The 21,227-nt window shown below is 42.3% G+C and overlaps 1 protein-coding gene across 1 annotated transcript; it reads left to right on the top strand.

The window, feature by feature from the left end:
* Window positions 1-15,363: 15,363 nt before the first annotated feature.
* On the top strand, window positions 15,364-21,227 carry LOC124707286. Its single transcript, XM_047238945.1, has 10 exons — window positions 15,364-15,630; window positions 16,215-16,282; window positions 16,360-16,440; window positions 17,868-17,980; window positions 18,051-18,116; window positions 18,460-18,561; window positions 18,656-19,142; window positions 19,347-19,552; window positions 20,455-20,618; window positions 20,718-21,227. Exons 1-10 carry the CDS (start codon window positions 15,440-15,442, stop codon window positions 20,869-20,871), a joined length of 1,632 nt encoding a protein of 543 aa, XP_047094901.1. The 5' UTR covers window positions 15,364-15,439; the 3' UTR covers window positions 20,872-21,227.

Raw genomic sequence — 21,227 nt, 5'->3', positions numbered from 1 at the left:
ACCAACCATAATCAGGTACAAGCCAGCGCTCCTTCTGCTTTGCGGACATCGTCGTAGCTGGTGCATGAAGATTATGCCATTCCTCAACTCCAGCAATTGTTTTCATGCCAACAGACTTCAGGTCAGCTAGTTTCTTAGTCTCCCTCGCATCATTTCGCGCTATCCAGAGGTTGTAAAGCATTGTAATAAACCAAGCCCTCTGATCATCATTGCTCTTCCCAATCCAGTCCAGAATCCACCCCTTCGATTCGAGTGACACCGCAGAACCTTCGGTGGTTGACCCAGGCTGACATTGACATGCTCCGTGAGGGCATTCCATGCTGCAACTGAATGAGGACAGGACCAGAAGCGGTGCACTAAACTTTCTTCTCTGCCGCACGCTAGACAGACGATTCCGTCTTTAATTTTTCGATGGTGTAGTTCAGTTCCCACCGCTAGTCCATTCTCACTCAGTCGCCAAGTGTGAATCTTCTGCTTATTTGGTACTGGTGCATCCCAAAGTGTGAGCCAACCCCTGTGTTCATCACACGACCTAGAAGAAGAAGGACGTCCTCTTGCCAATTTTTTCCGTTGAATCGCCAAGTGATATGCTGACCTCACGGAAAACTCGTCATTCTTCATAAAATTCCAGGCCTGCACATCAACAACACCCGAATTTCCTAAGGGGGTGCGAAGAATGTCTTCCACATCTGGATCATGGAAATGTACTCTCAGTTTATTTTCATCCCATATGTTCTCACCCGGTTTTATGAAATCACGAACATACTCTGGGCACTCCTCAACCTTTCGTCTCATTGGCCTCTGCAGTTGCTGGTCCAGACTGGGATATTGGAGCCGTCTCCAATACGCAAGACTAAGCCATGACGCAGCAACTCTCGACCATGGATAATACTCCTCCAGGTGTACGACGCACGCTTTGGACAGACAGCACTCAAGAAATCGCCCTCCTTGAAATAGCGTGCTTTTAAAACTCGTGCACATAGGGAGTCAGGCTCAGTCACCATCCTCCATCCTTGCTTGGCGAGAAACGCTTGATTAAAGCATTCGTAGTCACGGAAACCCAAGCCCCCTCTCTGTTTTCCTTTGCACATGCGATCCCAACCTATCCAATGGACCTTGCGTTTTCCTTCTGTATGCCCCACCAGAAGTTCGACGAGACTGAGCTTAGTTGATGGCACATCTTTTTTTATAACATAAAGCAACTCATTGTATGGGCGGGGACTGCTTGGAGAACAGATTTTACAAGAGTCTCCTTACCGGCCTTGGACATGCCTTGACCTTTTATACCCTTCACTTTTCCCCATGAACGCTCCCGAAGATGTTTGAAACACCCATCCTTTGAGCGACCGACAACCGTGGGCAGTCCCAGGTATCGTTCGGAGAGGGCTTCACACTCAATACCAACTGCCCCTTGAGGTTATTTTTCGTCTCCACGGGGCATCCATTGCCAAAGAAAATGGAGGACTTCTGAAGGTTGACACGCTGCCCCGAACTAATCTCGTAGTCATGCAAAATGTTCTTCAAAGTTTCCATGCTTCGGGAAGAGGCCTCCAAAGTGTTCTTCAAAGTTTCCACGCTGTCAAGACTGGTATAGTTGGGAGTGGGACACAACCCAAAGTGTTTGTCTGGTAAAAAATATCCCAAGTATATGAAACCACCACGAAAGCCTGTGGCTGTAATATCATTCTTTTATTGCAAAATCCAGAGCTAACTCTATCCCATTCTTTAAAGCAGTATACATTCAGCTGGAGTCTTACACCCCATATGACCTAGACAAGATTTAAACTGCTGATAAGCTTGTCACAGATGACCTCACGAGGCTTTCATAACTCTAAGCATACTTACAGAGAGAAAAAAAATCCTAAACGAATAGCAGCATCACCATAAGATTCACACTTGCTTTCTAAAATACATGAGCATAAGAACTTGTTCAAGACATCTGAGATCATGGTAAAGAAGTTCCAATCGTTGATCCAGAATAGAGATACCTAGATTATTCATTTACAGCAGCAAATTGATGAGGCCAAACATCGAAAATCGAAGCTGGAGAAGAAATTGAAACGAAGGGGCATGGGACAGTCTTTCAAATCATTTTGAAAAAGTTCCAAATTAGTTATCCATTTGCTAACTGTTCATACAGAACACCCACCGTGTAGAAAAAACTATCTTTCCTATTGTGCTGGAAAGTCTGTACAGTGGTGCTTTCATTGCTTACTGAAAAATTATATTCACAACCATTTACTATATAAGATGGGTAAAGAAGTGCAGACCAGTTCAACGTAACCTCATTTTGTTCTCATTTTTCTTCTGTGAGAAAATGCCGGCTTGAAGCAATTATAAAAAAAAAATTAACATGGAATAGAAGAAGAAGAAACTAACATAGCCATCAACCACACAAGACTTCTATGAAACTACAAATAACACAGGAACTAAATCGAAGGAGTGTCCAGAACAGGGAAGGGAGGAGACACACCTGGTTGCATGGGACACGAAACTTCTTGAGCCGCATTTTGCGAGAAACAATAGCCAGAAAGTTTATCCTCGGTCAATTGATGAAAATATGAATCAGAACTTTGGACAGTATGATTGGTTTAGGATATTCATCAACAACATATCTTCTTTAAAGCAGTATACATTCTGCTGCAAGAGTCTCACACCCCATATGACCTGGACAAGATTCAAACTGCTGATAAGTACAACGGTGTGACATCAAACTTCACATGCATAGATAAAGCTTGCAAATTATAGTGCAGAGATCCAAATTGTATAAGATAAACCCAAGTTGCAGCACAGAAATATTGTAGAACGGCACATATAAATACAATTAAGAGGGTAGTTTTGTATGCCTACTTAAATAAGAGTCTTATATTTTTCTCATAAGCAAGGATAATGAGGTGAACTTCCACATTGTTGGCACATAAAATTTATCTGGGACATTAATGGATATAGTAAAATGCATGTGTGTTACAATGTTGTTTTTATGAAGCTCATCATTCTCGCCTGCAATCTAATAGGTGACGGGCAAATTTAACGAAATACATACCATGCTTTTTTGTGCTCTAGGCCTAGATATCCAAACATACCATGATTTTTTGCACTCTAGGCCCAGAAAGGCCCTCACTTCTTCATTGCTTTATGGTCCAGGCTTTTCATTATACTCGCAAAAAAAAGCACCTTGATACGTCTCCAACGTATCGATAATTTCTTGTGTTCCATGCCACATTATTGATGTTATCTACATGTTTTATGCACACTTTATATCATATTCGTGCATTTTCTGGAACTAACCTATTAACAAGATGCCGAAGTGCCAGTTCTTGTTTTCTGCTGTTTTTGGTTTCAGAAATCCTAGTAAAGAAATATTCTCGGAATTGGACGAAATAAAAGCCCGGAGGCCTATTTTCTCACGAAGCTTCCGGAAGTCCGAAGGAGAGACGAAGAGGGGCCACGGGGGCGCCAAACCCTAGGGCGGCGCGGCCCCCTTGGCCGCGCCGGCCCGTGGTGTGGGCCCCCGTGCCGCCTCTTGACTTGCCCTTCCGCCTACAAATAGCCTCCGTGACGAAACCCCCGAGTACCGAGAGCCACGATACGGAAAACATTGCGAGACGCCGTCGCCGCCGATCCCATCTCGGGGGATCCTGGAGATCGCCTCCGGCACCCTGCCGGAGAGGGGAATCATCTCCCGGAGGACTCTACACCGCCATGGTCGCCTCCGGAGTGATGAGTGAGTAGTCTACCCACTGGACTATGGGTCCATAGCAGTAGCTAGATGGTTGTCTTCTCCCCATTGTGCTATCATTGTCGGATCTTGTGAGCTGCCTATCATGATCAAGATCATCTATATGTAATTCTATATGTTGCGTTTGTTGGGATCCGATGAATAGAGAATACTTGTTATGTTGATTATCAAAGTTATGCTTATGTGTTGTTTATGATCTTGCATGCTCTCCGTTATTAGTAGATGCTCTGGCCAAGTAGATGCTTTTAACTCCAAGAGGGAGTACTTATGCTCGATAGTGGGTTCATGCCTGCATTGACACACGGGACGGTGACGAGAAAGTTCTAAGGTTGTGTTGTGCTTGTTGCCACTAGGGATAAAACATTGATGCTATGTCTAAGGATGTAGTTGTTGATTACATTACGCACCATACTTAATGCAATTGTCTGTTGCTTGCAACTTAATACTGGAGGGGTTCGGATGATAACCTGAAGGTGGACTTTTTAGGCATAGATGCAGTTGGATGGCGGTCTATGTACTTTGTCGTAATGCCCAATTAAATCTCACTATACTCATCATGATATGTATGTGCATTGTCATGCTCTCTTTATTTGTCAATTGCCCAATTGTAATTTGTTCACCCAACATGCTGTTCGTCTTATGGGAGAGACACCTCTAGTGAACTGTGGACCCCGGTCCAATTCTCTTTACTCGAAATACAATCTATTGCAATACTTGTTTCTACTGTTTTCTCTGCAAACAATCATCTTCCACACAATACGGTTAATCCTTTGTTACAGCAAGCCGGTGAGATTGACAACCTCAGCTGTTTCGTTGGGGCAAAGTAGTTTGGTTGTGTTGTGCAGGTTCCACGTTGGCGCCGGAATCTCCGGTGTTGCGCCGCACTACATCCCGCCGCCATCAACCTTCAACGTGCTTCTTGGCTCCTCCTGGTTCGATAAACCTTGGTTTCTTTTCGAGGGAAAACTTGCTGCTGTGCGCATCATACCTTCCTCTTGGGGTTGCCCAACGAACGTGTGAAATACACGCCATCAAGCTCTTTTTACGGCGCCGTTGTCGGGGAGATCAAGACACGCTGCAAGGGGAGTCTCCACTTCTCAATCTCTTTACTTTGTTTTTGTCTTGCTTTATTTTATTTACTACTTTGTTTGCTGCACTAAATCAAAATACAAAAAAATTAGTTGCTAGTTTTACTTTATTTGCTATCTTGTTTGCTATATCAAAAACACAAAAAAAATTTTAGTTTACTTGCATTTACTTTATCTAGTTTGCTTTATTTACTATTGCTAAAATGGCCAACGCTGAAAATACTAAGTTGTGTGACTTCACAACCACAAATAATAATGATTTCTTATGCACACCTATTGCTCCACCTGCTACTACGAGCAGAATTCTTTGAAATTAAACCTGCTTTACTTGAATCTTGTCATGAAAGATCAATTTTCAGGAATTAGTTCGATGATCTTGCTTGCCCATCTTAATAATTTTGTTGAACTATGTGAAATGCAAAAATATAAAGATGTAGATGGTGATATTATTAAACTAAAATTGTTTCCTTTCTCATTAAGAGGAAGAGCTAAAGATTGGTTGCTATCTCTGCCTAAGAATAGTATTGATTCATGGACTAAATGCAAGGATGCTTTTATTGGTAGATATTATCCCCCTGCTAAAATTATATCTTTGAGGAGTAGCATAATGAATTTTAAACAATTAGATACTGAACATGTTGCTCAAGCTTGGGAAAGAATGAAATCTCCGGTTAAAAATTGCCCAACCCATGGATCGACTACTTGGATGATCATCCAAACCTTCTATGCAGGACTAAATTTTTCTTCGCGGAATTTATTGGATTCAGCTGCTGGAGGTACCTTTATGTCCATCACTCTTGGTGAAGCAACAAAGCTTCTTGATAATATGATGATCAACTACTCTGAATGGCACACGGAAAGAGCTCCACAAGGTAAGAAGGTAAATTCTGTCGAAGAAACCTCTTCCACGAGTGATAAGATTGATGCTATTATGTCTATGCTTGTGAATGATAGGACTAATATTGATCCTAATAATGTTCCGTTAGCTTCATTGGTTGCACAAGAAGAACATGTTGATGTAAACTTCATTAAAAATAATAATTTCAACAACAATGCTTATCGGAACAATTCTAGTAATAACTATAGGCCATATCCTTATAATAATGGTAACGGTTATGCTAATTCTTATGGGAATTCTTACAACAATAATAGGAATTCACCCCCTGGACTTGAAGCCATGCTTAAAGAATTTATTAGTACACAAACTGCCTTTAACAAATCTGTTGAGGAAAAGCTCAATAAAATTGATATTCTTGTTTCTAGAGTTGATAGTCTTGCCTCTGATGTTGATCTTTTGAAATCGAAAGTTATGCCTAATAGGGATATTGAAAATAAAATTATTACTACAGCAAATGCCATCCAAGTTAGAATTAATGAGAATATAAGATTAATGGCTGAACTGCGTGCTAGGTGGGATAGAGAAGAAAATGAAAAACTAGCTAAAGAGAAGAATATAGCTAAAGTTTGGACTATTACCACCACTAGTAATGCTAATGCTACACATGTTGCTGCACCTCCTACTCATACTAATAAAAGAATTGGTGTTAGCAATGTTTCCACTTCTAATGAAACTGCTAAAACTGCTGAAACTGCCTGCGATAAAGCTGCTGAAATTTTTTCCAACATTGGGGATGATGATCCCATTGCTTTAGATTATAATGGTTTGAATTTTGATGATTGCCACATCTCTGAAGTTATAAAGTTCTTGCAAAAACTTGCTAAAAGTCCTAATGCTAGTGCTATAAATTTGGCTTTCACGCATCATATTACAAATGCTCTCATAAAAGCTAGAGAAGAGAAACTAGAACGCGAAGCCTCTATTCCTAAAAAGCTAGAAGATGGTTGGGAGCCCATCATTAAGATGAAGGTTAAAGATTTTGATTGTAATGCCTTATGTGATCTTGGTGCAAGTATTTCGTTATGCCGAAGAAAATTTATAATATGCTTGACTTGCCACCGTTGAAAAATTGTTATTTGGATGTTAATCTTGCTGATCATTCTACAAAGAAACCTTTGGGTAAAGTTGATAATGTTCGCATTACCGTTAACAATAACCTTGTTCCCGTTGATTTTGTTGTCTTGGATATTGAATGCAATGCATCTTGTCCAATTATATTGGGAAGACCTTTTCTTCGAACTCGTTGGTGCTATTATTGATATGAGGGAAGGAAATATAAAATATCAATTTCCTCTCAAGAAAGGTATGGAACACTTCCCTAGAAAGAGAATGAAGGTACCTTATGATTCTATCATTAGAACAAATTATGATGTTGATGCTTCATCTCTCGATGTTACTTGATACACACTTTATGCGCCTAGCTGAAAGGCGTTAAAGAAAAGCGCTTATGGGAGACAACCCATGTTTTTACCTACAGTACTTTGTTTTTATTTTGTGTCTTGGAAGTTGTTTACTACTGTAGCAACCTCTCCTTATCTTAGTTTTGAGTTTTGTTGTGCCAAGTTAAGCCGTTGATAGAAAAGTAAGTACTAGATTTGGATTACTGCGCAGTTCCAGATTTCTTTGCTGTCACGAATCTGAGCCCACGGCCCTGCAGGAAGCTCAGAAAATTATGCCAATTTACGTGCATGATCCTCAGATATGTACGCAACTTTCATTCAATTTGAGCATTTTCATTTGAGCAAGTCTGGTGCCATTTTAAAATTCGTCAATACGAACTGTTCTGTTTTGACAGATTCTGCCTTTTATTTCGCATTGCCTCTTTCGCTATGTTGGATGAATTTCTTTGATCCACTAATGTCCAGTAGCATTATGCAATGTCCAGAAGTGTTAAGAATGAGTGTGTCACCTCTGAATATGTCAATTTATATTGTGCACTAACCCTCTAATGAGTTATTTCGAGTTTGGTGTGGAGGAAGTTTTCAAGGATCAAGAGAGGAGTATGATGCAACATGATCAAGGAGAGTGAAAGCTCTAAGCTTGGGGATGCACCCGGTGGTTCACCCCTGCATATATCAAGAAGACTCAAGCGTCTAAGCTTGGGGATGCCCAAGGCATCCCCTTCTTCATCAACAAATTATCAGGTTCCTCCCCTGAAACTACATTTTTATTCGGCCACATCTTATGTGCTTTTTCTTGGAGCGTCGGTTTGTTTTTGTTTTTTTTGTTTGAATAAAATGGATCCTAGCATTCACTTTATGGGAGAGATACACACTCCGCTGTAGCATATGGACAAATATGTCCTTGGTTTCTACTCATAGTATTCATGGCGAAGTTTCTCCTTCGTTAAATTGTTATATGGTTGGAATTGGAAAATGATACATGTAGTAATTGCTATAAATGTCTTGGGTAATGTGATACTTGGCAATTGTTGTGCTCATGTTTAAGCTCTTGCATCATATGCTTTGCACCCATTAATGAAGAAATACATAGAGCATGCTAAAATTTGGTTTGCATATTTGGTTTCTCTAAGGTCTAGATAATTTCTAGTTTTGAGTTTGAACAACAAGGAAGACGGTATAGAGTATTATAATGCTTTCAATATGTCTTTTATGTGAGTTTTGCTGTACTAGTTCATCCTTGTGTTTGCCTCAAATAACCTTGCTAGCCTAAACCTTGTATCGAGAGGGAATACTTCTCATGCATCCAAAACACTTGAGCCAACCACTATGCCATTTGTGTCCACCATACCTACCTACTACATGGTATTTTCCAGCCATTCCAAAGTAAATTGCTTGAGTGCTACCTTTAAAATTCCATCATTCACCTTTGCAATATATAGCTCATGGGACAAATAGCTTAAAAACTATTGTGGTATTGAATATGTAATTATGCACTTTATCTCTTATTAAGTTGCTTGTTGTGCGATAACCATGTTTACTGGGAACGCCATCAACTCGTTGTTGAATTTCATGTGAGTTGCTATGCATGTTCGTCTTGTCGGAAGTAAGGGCGATCTACACTGAGTTGAATGGTTTGAGCATGCATATTGTGAGAGAAGAACATTGGGCCGCTAACTAAAGCCATGTTCCATGGTGGAAGTTTCAGTTTTGGACAAACATCCTCAAATCTCTAATGAGAAAAGAATTAATTGTTGTTGAATGCTTAAAGCATTAAAAGAGGAGTCCATTATCTGTTGTCTATGTTGTCCCGGTATGGATGTCTAAGTTGAGAATAATCAAAAGCGAGAAATCCAAATGCGAGCTTTCTCCTTAGACCTTTGTACAGGCGGCATAGAGGTACCCCTTTGTGATACTTGGTTAAAGCATATGTATTGCGGTGATAATCCGGGTAGTCCAAGCTAATTAGGACAAGGTGCGAGCACTATTAGTACACTATGCATGAGGCTTGCAACTTATAAGATATAATTTACATGATGCATATGCTTTATTACTACCGTTGACAAAATTGTTTCATGTTTTCAAAATCAAAGCTCTAGCACAAATATAGCAATCGATGCTTTTTCCTCTATGAGGACCATTCTCTTTACTTTTATGTTGAGTCAGTTCACCTATTTCTCTCCACCTCAAGAAGCAAACACTTGTGTGAACTGTGCATTGATTCTTACATACTTGCTTATTGCACTTATTATATTACTCTATGTTGACAATATCCATGAGATATACATGTTACAAGTTGAAAGCAACTGCTGAAACTTAATCTTCTTTTGTGTTGCTTCAATACCTTTACTTCGAATTATTGCTTTATGAGTTAACTCTTATGCAAGACTTATTGATGCTTGTCTTGAAGTGCTATTCATGAAAAGTCTTTGCTTTATGATTCACTTGTTTACTCATGTCATACACATTGTTTTGATCGCTGCATTCTCTACATATGCTTTACAAATAGTATGATCAAGTTTATGATGGCATGTCACTCCGGAAATTATCTTTGTTATCGTTTTACCCGCTCGGGACGAGCGGAACTAAGCTTAGGGATGCTGATACGTCTCCAACGTATCGATAATTTCTTGTGTTCCATGCCACATTATTGATGTTATCTACATGTTTTATGCACACTTTATATCATATTCGTGCATTTTACGGAACTAACCTATTAACAAGATGCCGAAGTGCCGATTCTTGTTTTCTGCTGTTTTTGGTTTCAGAAATCCTAGTAAAGAAATATTCTCGGAATTGGACGAAATAAAAGCCCGGAGGCCTATTTTCTCACGAAGCTTCCGAAGTCCGAAGGAGAGACGAAGAGGGGCCACGGGGCGCCAAACCCTAGGGCGGCGCGGCCCCCTTGGCCGCGCCGGCCTGTGGTGTGGGCCCCCGTGCCGCCTCTTGACTTGCCCTTCCGCCTACAAATAGCCTCCGTGACGAAACCCCCGATGCCGAGAGCCACGATACGGAAAACATTGCCGAGACGCCGTCGCCGCCGATCCCATCTCGGGGGATCCCGGAGATCGCCTCCGGCACCTGCCGGGAGAGGGGAATCATCTCCCGGGAGGACTCTACACCGCCATGGTCGCCTCCGGAGTGATGAGTGAGTAGTCTACCCCTGGACTATGGGTCCATAGCAGTAGCTAGATGGTTGTCTTCTCCCCATTGTGCTATCATTGTCGGATCTTGTGAGCTGCCTATCATGATCAAGATCATCTATATGTAATTCTATATGTTGCGTTTGTTGGGATCCGATGAATAGAGAATACTTGTTATGTTGATTATCAAAGTTATGCTTATGTGTTGTTTATGATCTTGCATGCTCTCCGTTATTAGTAGATGCTCTGGCCAAGTAGATGCTTTTAACTCCAAGAGGGAGTACTTATGCTCGATAGTGGGTTCATGCCTGCATTGACACCTGGGACGAGTGACAGAAAGTTCTAAGGTTGTGTTGTGCTGTTGCCACTAGGGATAAAACATTGATGCTATGTCTAAGGATGTAGTTGTTGATTACATTACGCACCATACTTAATGCAATTGTCTGTTGCTTGCAACTTAATACTTGGAGGGGTTCGGATGATAACCTCGAAGGTGGACTTTTTAGGCATAGATGCAGTTGGATGGCGGTCTATGTACTTTGTCGTAATGCCCAATTAAATCTCACTATACTCATCATGATATGTATGTGCATTGTCATGCTCTCTTTATTTGTCAATTGCCCAACTGTAATTTGTTCACCCAACATGCTGTTCGTCTTATGGGAGAGACACCTCTAGTGAACTGTGGACCCCGGTCCAATTCTCTTTACTGAAATACAATCTACTGCAATACTTGTTTCTACTTGTTTTCTCTGCAAACAATCATCTTCCACACAATACGGTTAATCCTTTGTTACGGCAAGCCGGTGAGGTTGACAACCTCGCTGTTTCGTTGGGGCAAAGTAGTTTGGTTGTGTTGTGCAGGTTCCACGTTGGCGCCGAATCTCCGGTGTTGCGCCGCACTACATCCCGCCGCCATCAACCTTCAACGTGCTTCTTGGCTCCTCCTGGTTCGATAAACCTTGGTTTCTTTCTGAGGGAAAACTTGCTGCTGTGCGCATCATACCTTCCTCTTGGGGTTGCCCAACGAACGTGTGAAATACACGCCATCACACCTATAATTTGGGTTTTCTAAGATCCTCTACCTTGGAATCATGAGATCCCAGAAATGTTGTTTCTACCTTGGAACTGCAGTAACCAAATTCAAAGAATATCAAAACATAATTTTTCATAAAGTACCACACCAATAAAGTGCAGTACGGTTAAAAATTTATTCAGCGCGTGGTTCACAAATTTGACAGACATTAAAGAACTGACATATCGATGAGTAAATTCAAGGTACATGTATCCACGAGCAAATGTCGTACCAAGTATGATTCCTCTGATCATACGGCTGGGATGATAATTATCGAAGGCGTAATCGATGAGTAAATTCAAGATACCTGTCTCCACGAGAAAATGCCGTACCAAGTATGATACATTTGATCATACGGCTGGAACGATAGTTATCGAAGGCGTAATCCATTTCATATGTTATCATGTTATTAGGCATGTTGCACCATAAGAAATTGTGTCATCAAGTATATGTATCATGTAAGAGATACCCTCCAGAAATTTCCATGGATACAAGTCATGCAATACAATTTGTAATTATGTAGCAGCAGGATTTAAAGTATGTCCAGGTAGACGATCCTTTTTAGTGCTTGTCTCTGTGAAGCTCATCAGTTAACTTGGAAGCCACAGGTTCTGCACATCGGGGAAACACCTCCAAAGAATGAAATGACAAATAATATGTGCAAGGAAAATGCTCACGCGCCAGCAACACCCCAACCTAACTCAGATTCATGATAGTTTCAGTACAAACCACAACAAAAAAGAGCCGCAAATCCATAAGGCTCAACTGTCTCCAATAGAACTAACATCCAAATATGGATCAAAATCGCAGGGAAATCGCGCAATACGACCAACGCCATCTCGGCATGACTCTGCCGTTGTTCCACCGACCTCGTCGAAACCCCGCCGTCTCACCATGTATTCGCCGCTGTTTCATTGTTATGACCTCTTCGCTGTAATCTCGTTCCGGCGAATTCGCCAGAACTCTTTGTGGTTTCTAAATAATTTTTTAGTGTAGATTTTCTGGGAACCTTCTATAAGATCAGAGTTTTGAGAAGAGTAGTATAATTAATATCCCATCTAATGTAATTGGTGGTGACTTTATATGAATGCTTATGCTGGTTAGGTTGAGAGTCAACCAAAATTAGGGAAACAAATGAGCATGAAAATTGAGTAACATGTATCATACTTGGGATATCTACTTATGAAGGAATAAATATCTACGTACTTGGAAGCTTTCAAAGTAAGAGTTACCTTAAAGCTTCTGAATATGAGTGTCAGCGGTCTTGAAGATACCACCATATGTGCTTCTGAATAATGAGCATGAAAAAGAGAACAACATGCAGTGAAATCTCAGTTAATTGAATAATGCAAAATCAGCCGAAAAGTCTCTTTGGCACATGAGCTCCAGTGATCCCAGTATTTCAAAAACACATTTCTGTAATTCCAAAAAATATGAAATTAAATGCCTACATATTTATAAACATTCCGAAGGTATGCTGTAAATTTCAGATGAAAATATGTTGTATTTTGAGCCATACGGAAAAGACAAATTTCTGACAAAAATTTAAAGTTTCCATCCCTATAAATTTGTTATTTTTCCTGAGCTCAAAATACAAGACAATTTCTACCAAAAATTTACACGAGTATTCAGAACATGTGTATGTATTTGGTCCCAAAATTTATGATTTTTTGAAACACATAAATATAATTTTTAAATATTACAAAAGTCAGGAGCACTAACACCTGGGTGCACCAAATCTGGTCTCAAAATCAGCAATTTAACAACAACACACGTGATACGACAAAAGTATTGTATTCACAAAAGACAATGGATGGTCATGTGATATACAAAGCTCGATATCTATGAACGAACATGCGTTGTACAAAGCAGGCTGGCTACCGGGCCCATTATTGATTGATATGATCTTGGATGAGTAATTCCCGTCAAGGACCTGCTGCTAGCTTGCAGCTGTCGGACCTCGTGCCATTAAATCCGTAGCTCAGGTGTGGCTCTGGCCTCTGGGATGAACTCCTCCTCTGCATTTCACAAATTGACATCATAAACAAACAACCACATTGTAGAAGATTGAAAACGTGTCGATTCTTATTACCTGCGGCACTGAATACTCGCATGCTACCTATCAAGAGCGATAAACCAATGTTCATTGATGTGCAAATGATGAGTCAGTGAATCAAACATGAACTGAAGAAATATATGTCTGAAAAAAATCAATACAATGTATAAGCATGGTACAGACGGAAGAACACACGTACCAATCACTTGGAACTGAACCACCGCAATAAGAAACAGTAGGGAGAGTCTACACAAAGGAGACTGCTCTTCTTGAAGAGCTTGCTCCTCAGTCCTCACCGCCGGCACATGCACCTTCTTCAAAATCTAGCCGGCCAAAGGACCCGGCAGGTGTTGAGGACTCCATCTTGGAGGGCTTGCAAAATCAGGCCAGACCTGCTGCGCCGCCTCCGCGCCGTCAATAACCGCCGCCATGGCAACCGGTTGATCCCCACCGCCGCCGAACGTCGGGCGAGGTCTCCGCCGACGCCAGCGATCGCGGAGGTAAGATGGGGAATTTCAAGAGAGGGTGTACGATCTCGGGCAGCTATGCCCAAATCCATGCCTCTAGTCGCGCTTCCATGCTGCTGTTTGGCTTACGATCTGGGGAGGGCAGCGGGTCTCCCTGTGTCCGAGCGCGGATCCGGATGCGCTGTGTGAGTCGCGTCGGATCGTGCAGGATTGAAGCGGCTGCGCCGGGGAGAGTCGCCCGACGGCGGCGGGCAATCTCGTGCAGCGCGGCGGCTCGAGTCATGGAGGGGCAGGGGGAGGAGGATCACGAGCTCTGGAGCGAGGGTTTCGGGTGCTGTGTTCATGTTCCATCACGACAAGGTAGTTGGGCTTCGGCCCAGTTGAGGCCGTGCGGAAAAGAGACGCTCGACGAAGCCTACGACGAAGCCTACGACTAAACCTATTGGCAGAATAAGGAACCACTTTAGTCTTTTTAAGTAGTAGAGATAATAGTATAGATGCGTCTATTTCTCAAAAAAAAAAGTATAGATGCGTCTACAATGATCCGTCTGTAGGCTCCATATCCTATGGATCCACTACCTCCGTGTATCCCTGCATCCGCGGTGTTTATAACCGGTCGATGAAAATCACAGCGTTCAAAATAACTTTGCAGCAATCTTCCAAAAACACTCCCGCTGGTTCCGTAATTGGCCGGGAAATTTGCGTTTGCATCCCTGCAAGTTGGACTGTTGCACGTACCAGATCCCGAACTCCAGGTTCCTCCTTGTATAGGTTGCAGTTGCAGGTAACCTATCACCATGGCGGCGACCTGCACCTAGAACTCATCGTGCGCTACAACGTACGCAGGATCCCGGCAGCAGATCTTCTGATGCGGCTCGCCGTGCAGGCGAGATCCCATGTCGAGCTAAATCAATTTCCTTCAAATGCAAAATCACCAGCCATGTCCAAATCCAACGAACACAGTTCATCGTTCATCGTTCTGGAGTTCGTAGACTCGATCATAAGTCACATTACACAAACACAGGCACCCGGAATTGATGTGGTGCTGAGGTTTTATACGTCGGCGGCCGGCGTCAAGGACGGGCGAGGACGGAGGACGTGTGTTGTGGCAGCCACGGACTCGATGTCGAGCTTGTCGCCGTCGTTGAGAACCAACTCGCGAGAAGATGAGCGATTAGATCGTGATTTAGGTTGTAATGTTTCCGATGCAAAATAACAGACTACGTGCGGGCGGTTGATTGCAAAATTGCCCAAGATTTAACAGGCACACACGATTTAGATCCGATGACTGAAAATAGAGGGATGCAGGGATACAGAAAACTAAGGGCATTAAGTAAAAAAAAAAAACTAATGGGCCGGGTGGATGGTTGGGGAATTGATAAGAACTGGTTGTGTAATGGGCCGTATACACGTGTAGTGGATGTCACGAGAAGCCTCGCGTGTGTCGCGTCGTGGAAAAGCTTTGTTCGAAGAACTGGACCGTGACACGGCGGCCCACACAGAAACCGCAGCGAAATCTCGCCGGCGATTTTCGTCCGGCCGGCGTCGCGTCTCTCTCTCCGTGCGCGGCGGGATGGCGGCGGACTGGGAGGGGATCCACCCGAGGGAGCTGCGGCAGATGGAGGAGATCCGGGAGCTCGACATGGAGGAGCTCAACGTCGAGACGGAAGACGAAGGCGGCGGCGACGAGGAGGAGGAGGAGGATGACGAGGAAGAGGAGGAAGTAGACTACAGCCGCCTCCTCGCCGTCCACTCTTTCAGGAGGTCATCTCTCAACACCTCTCGTGTAGTATCCGTAGCGTGCTTGACTGCTCTAGGGGTTGATCCCCTCTCATGGAACTGTAGAGCCGTGCTTGTGGAATCGGTGCTACCGAAGCTGTCGTTTAGTGCCGATTATCCTGAGTGAGTGAGCATTTCGAGGTGAGGATTTCGACGGAGGGCGTTAGGCCTACGAATCGATGAATGGCTGTGTGCTCACTCTAGTTTCACCTGTAAAGAAATCTTGTCATCATCAGCCTGAACCCTAGAGTGGAGAGTGTGGGGATTTCAGGAAAAGGAGCATCTCCACAGTTCCAAACCCATGCCCATGAACGAAATCTTACTTCGTATTCTCGATTGGCTTGGTGATTATTTGTATCGCCGGTGCTTGTGTGAAGTTACAGCTCTATCTTGTGATCTGATGTGATGAAAGATTATAAGTATGAGTAGCTTAGTGCACCTGCAACTGTTAATTTAGACAAGGTGTGCGTGCCTCTGAAGAGTACCTGCAACTATTTGTTTGTTAGTCTTTTTTTTGTTAGACTTCAAAGTGATCTCTCCCTGTTCAGTTCCTGATTTATGTGTATCAGGTTGGATAGGAGGAATGGACGGGCTATCAGATCCAGCCATGATGCCTCTCTGCACGGCTATCTTGGTGGTAAATATCATTGCTAACCTTCCGCATTCTTATGATGCCAATTATATTTTGTAAAATTCTCTTTGGGTGTCACTCAGAGGTCGAGGATACACCGGGTAGAAAAGTTGCTCTCTTAGATGCTGGCGCAATCCTCAGCCTGCCGATGCTCTTTCTTCATGGTAATGTTCTTCTATATCCGTATTTTATTTTGTTTATTCATGCACTTATATCCTTTATTTTGATTGTCTTGCCAACCTTGATGATGCTAAAATTTGTGCTTAGTAAAATTTACCAAGACATCATTTACTAGATATTTTATCTGCTCCCACTGTCATCCCTACATTCATTTTGAAGTACTCTGATATAAACGTTTTGCCATGCTATCTTTACTGTTAGCTAAATTTGAGTGATTTGTCTGATTTTGGATAATTACTTCAGATGACTTCATAGCATTATTGTTAGTGATTTCTTCCTTTGCAATTGGACATTTGCAGATATACATGGACGTGTATCTACTTTACATTAAAAGGTCAACATGCCTTGCCTTTATTTAAATGAGTGTCCTGCTCATGCAAGGTAGCATGTTTGTGCTGACCTTCTGACATCCCATAAACGCAAGGTTTTGGTTGAAGTGCATCCTCATCCAACTAGAAGTCCTACCTCCTCCGCCCCAAACTCCCTCTTCTCATCCATTTCTGTTGCCTCCTCTACTCTCTATATTGTCCGATGGCTCATCCCCACCACCTCCACCCTATCGCTCCTAAGTCAGCCTTCTCAATTTTCACTCTTCCACCCTTGAAGAAAAAACGGTTGCTGGAACCAAAGTGATATCAGAATAGTCAACGTACACTTGAATCTCCTCAGAATCCATGTCGACCAATGCTATCGTTGCAAACTTGGATATATCCCAAGAAGATTTTGCAAGCTGTTGAAACAGGACGAGATGAAAGAAATGGCATAAATACTACAGAACTCGTAAAATTCCATACTAAAAAGGATATGAATGAAAGACTAGTCAAAAAAACTAGTCACTACTCACTAGTACGTCAAATCAATTTACAAGCTATCATAATAATCAAATGAGGTGGAAGTCACCTTTCCTCCTACCTCATCTCCAGTGCCTACCATTCCAAGCTGCCACCTAACCACATCATTGTCCTCTCCTCTGGTGAGAACCCTGCACCAGTTCTGCCCACCGGCCATCCTCCGCCGCTCACCCCCTGCGGCATCACCTTCCTGCTCCGCCCTGCCCCAGCTGCCTCCACTGCTGGGCTGGTGTGCTCCCTGGCCATCCATCTAAGACTGAAAAGCACAAGGAAGGCATAATCTGGAGTTTTCTCTTGATTGTTTTCGTATGAGGATATGGCTAGATAAGCTATATCAAATAGTTATAATCTATGAGCAATCGTAAAAAGGCAATATGTTGATTGCGCAGCATTCCAGTCCTGATTGGATGTCGTGTTCAAATATATTGTACGGCAAATCCAGAGCCATTATAAAGAGACACAGATGCTTGACCTGTGCATGCTTACACATTGGAAGTTGTAAATGTTGTATTATCTTTCTGGCAGACTACAAATTTAATGGTTATATGAATATTTTTCAGGTGTTGTCCTATTTCCTGAAGCTAACTTGCCTCTGAGACTAATTGAGACTAGGCTTGTGGCATCTGTTGAGAAGGCTTTGAGGCATGTCGATGCTCCAAACACAATTGGCGTGGTGTGTTTTCATCATGTTAAATTAGCCGCTTTTACTTGTGTATTTTTAATGATTATGATCCAATGTTTAGGTTCTCATGTACAGACGGCCAAATCGTCGATATTATTCTGGTGCTTCAGTTGGAACAACAGCAGAGGTGCCGTATACTTCTTTCTGTTATGCTTTGAGTTGCAATTTCTACCAGTTGGAAATTCTTGACCGGTCTGTCGTGTGCTGGGATTGTTCATTTAGTTAGGGGCTTTCCATTATGCCATGTTCCCAATGGAGCTGTTTGATTACCAGCTCCATGTGGTGATATAGCGTATCCTTATTCCCTATAGGAGTAATTAGTTCAGAAGCAACCCCTCACTGTAACTTTGAAAGATTAAAATGTATGTGTAGTTTGGTTCCATTTGCTTATTTTGGATAATGTATCATTTCCTCTGAACAGACAGGTGAGATCAGTTTGTACTTTTATTAATCAAATGTTGTTGTAACAGATACGGCAACTTGGACGGCTGGATGATGGTTCAGTAAATGTTAAAGCACGCGGTCAGCAGAGATTTCGTCTGATCCGTCACTGGCAGGACGTTGATGGGGTGGTAAGTCTAATATCTAACTGAGTAGGCTTTTTGTGTGTTATTTCAACTAGAAGTGGGACAAAATGTAGCTTAGTTTATTTACTCTTGTCATTAGGTGTGGGGTGAGGTTCAAATAATTGAAGAAGATGCCCCTCTAAGGACTCCAAGAGATGCATTTGCACAGCTAGCTGCATCTAGCAGCTTCCAACCGCATACTTCTTCGCCTGTTACGAATTTGGATGTGTCATTAAGCGAGCAGCAGGACCATATGGATTCAGATGTAGATTGTGATTCTTCATCTCTCAAAAGTACTGCAAGTGATCATTCAATGGTTGATACAAAGATTTACCATTCAAGTTCACAATCCAGCAATTCAATGAAGTTCTGCATATCTAGTCAGTCTGGCAAGAATACCGATATGGATGAGGAGGATTATGTTTGCTCGACACTACCCTCAAGCGCAAGAAAAACAGATACAAAGCAACAACATCAGTACAATGCTGCTAGGTACCGAAAGCAGCCTTGTCAGGCATCATTATCATTTTGGCCTCAATGGACTTATGAAATGTACGACTCATATGCACTTGCTCGCAGAGCTGCTGGTAGGTGAACTCCATTTCATCAAACTGACCTTTTATGAATCTTATATTAAATTGTTGCCACACCATATTTCATTAATCTTAATCAAACAATATTAACTTTGCCACACCCTTTCACTGAAGTAGTTGAGAACTAAGTGTGTTAATCCTCACGTGTGTCTGCAATATTCGGTTGCTCATTTTGATACACTGTTCCTTTTGCTGCAGACTTGTGGAGACTGATAATAAAAAAGCAAATCATGGATGATTATGTAACAAAACCTGATCTTTTGTCATTTTACATCGGAAGCCAACTTCCAGTATCAGAACCTCTCAGACAAAAATTGCTAGAGATTGATGGAATTTCATATCGCCTACGGAGGGAGATCCAGCTTCTAAATGCCTGCGACATCATAAAATGTAGATACTGCAAGGTAATAATCTGCTGTATCTGAAATTTGATATTTCGACAAGTTTCTGATTAGAACTGATATGTTTTCACTAGGCTGTGGTCTGTGTTTTCCTTGCACTAAAAATGGCTTCTCAAGAGTTTTGATCAGCTGTGTCATAGTATGGTAGATTAACATGTCATGTGGGGCCACCCTTACATGCACCTCCATAAGGGATCCAAGGGTCCGGTTGTGCTGTAATCTCCATCTAGGATTTCTGTTCGAGTTGAGCTAGATCAGGAGAATATTTTATTGGTTGTCAGTAGTGTTCTTACCAAGTTAGGAGAGCTTGGAGAGGGACCTAATTGGCAGCTATTACTTTGTATCATTCTGTGCATAAGACCGGTTCTTATCCAGCAAGGAATCCATATTCTAGGAGGTACTAGTGAATCAATCAAGCAATAAACTTAGATTAGGCTCTAACCCTTAAAGCTGCTGCTCAAGGTCGCATATGTTTCCACTACACTAGGTAGGAAACAAATGTACATCGTCCTTGTCCTGAAACCCACGACTACTATCTCAGGAACCTTGCACATGACAAACATAAACAGCTAGCTGAGTCCTACATAGCTCTTTTTTCATTTTACAACAAAGCATGGTCCAAAGTTGCAACCAGATAGTGGAGGTATCCTTGAGCGCTGTTGCCTGCTGCTGCTGCTGCTGCATGATAAGTAATGGCATTGAATGTAAAACCAAGTTGCTTCATAATTCATATTGGCAAAACTTGGTCGTTTCTCAGGTGCATGTGCCTAGAAAAGGAATCATGTAAAATTGGAACATGTCTTCAGAATTAGTTGATAATATAGGGGCAGTAATGCTTTAGCTCAATCAAAGCAATTCAAGATTATGCTCTTTGCTCTGTACTGACATGTCTGTTACTTTGGTAGTCTGAGATAGCAAAACGCAGCGACGTGGTGGCGATGTCTAGCGATGGGCCTCTCGGTACTTACGTCAACCCTCATGGTTTCGTGCATGCGACAATCACAGTGAACAATGCAACTGGGCTTGCTCTTGAGGGGAGTCCTTCAAAAGTACACAGCTGGTTCCCAGGGTAATGATGTTTATCTCCACTGCTTATCAGTCCCCTTCATGTTCATTGTACAATTCTTGAATGTATGGTTCACCCTAAGCACGTTATTCTGTTACGCAGATATGCTTGGACTATCGCATCGTGTGCTGAGTGCGGGTCCAACATAGGCTGGCTATTCAGTACCACCAAGAAGCATCTGCAGCCGAAGTCCTTTTGGGGGATCCGTAGCTCCCAGATTGCAGATATTGTGGAAGAAGAGCAAGGGAAAGAATAATGCACTCTCCATGTACATGTACAGCAAACTCTGTCTGGCTTCTGCTGCTTTCTTTTCCACTCCCCTATTAGAACATAGAGTGAGAGTGTGGCGCTTGGGTTATATCTATCGTTCTCTCAATTTTTAGCCATAGTCCATATGCGCCGCCGTACCTGCCTTTCACCTTCAGAATGGTAGCGGTATAGTTCTTTGTAAAACTAAATCACCTATTTCGTTGGTGGTGTTGTACTGGCATGCACTGTAGCTCCGTTATTACAGAAATTTTCTGGAATGTATGTGGCACAAGTCTAGACTGGATCATGTAAATTTTGTGAATGCTGAAGAAAGCATTGTGCAGCGGAAGTCGCACTCAAAAA

Source organism: Lolium rigidum, chromosome 4 (genome assembly GCF_022539505.1).
Source record: "Lolium rigidum isolate FL_2022 chromosome 4, APGP_CSIRO_Lrig_0.1, whole genome shotgun sequence".
Classification (NCBI taxonomy): domain Eukaryota; kingdom Viridiplantae; phylum Streptophyta; class Magnoliopsida; order Poales; family Poaceae; genus Lolium; species Lolium rigidum.
This window is presented reverse-complemented; position numbering and strand designations above follow the sequence as displayed.

What these genes read in the sequence shown, in the direction of transcription:
- LOC124707286 (XM_047238945.1), top strand. Translation starts at nt 15,440, where the DNA reads ATGGCGGCGGACTGGGAGGGGATCCACCCGAGGGAGCTGCGGCAGATG. An exon ending in CTCCAAACACAATTGGCGTG is followed by an intron (nt 17,981 to 18,050) that starts GTGTGTTTTCAT and finishes TCCAATGTTTAG; the next exon opens with GTTCTCATGTACAGACGGCC. An exon ending in GGCAGGACGTTGATGGGGTG is followed by an intron (nt 18,562 to 18,655) that starts GTAAGTCTAATA and finishes TCTTGTCATTAG; the next exon opens with GTGTGGGGTGAGGTTCAAAT.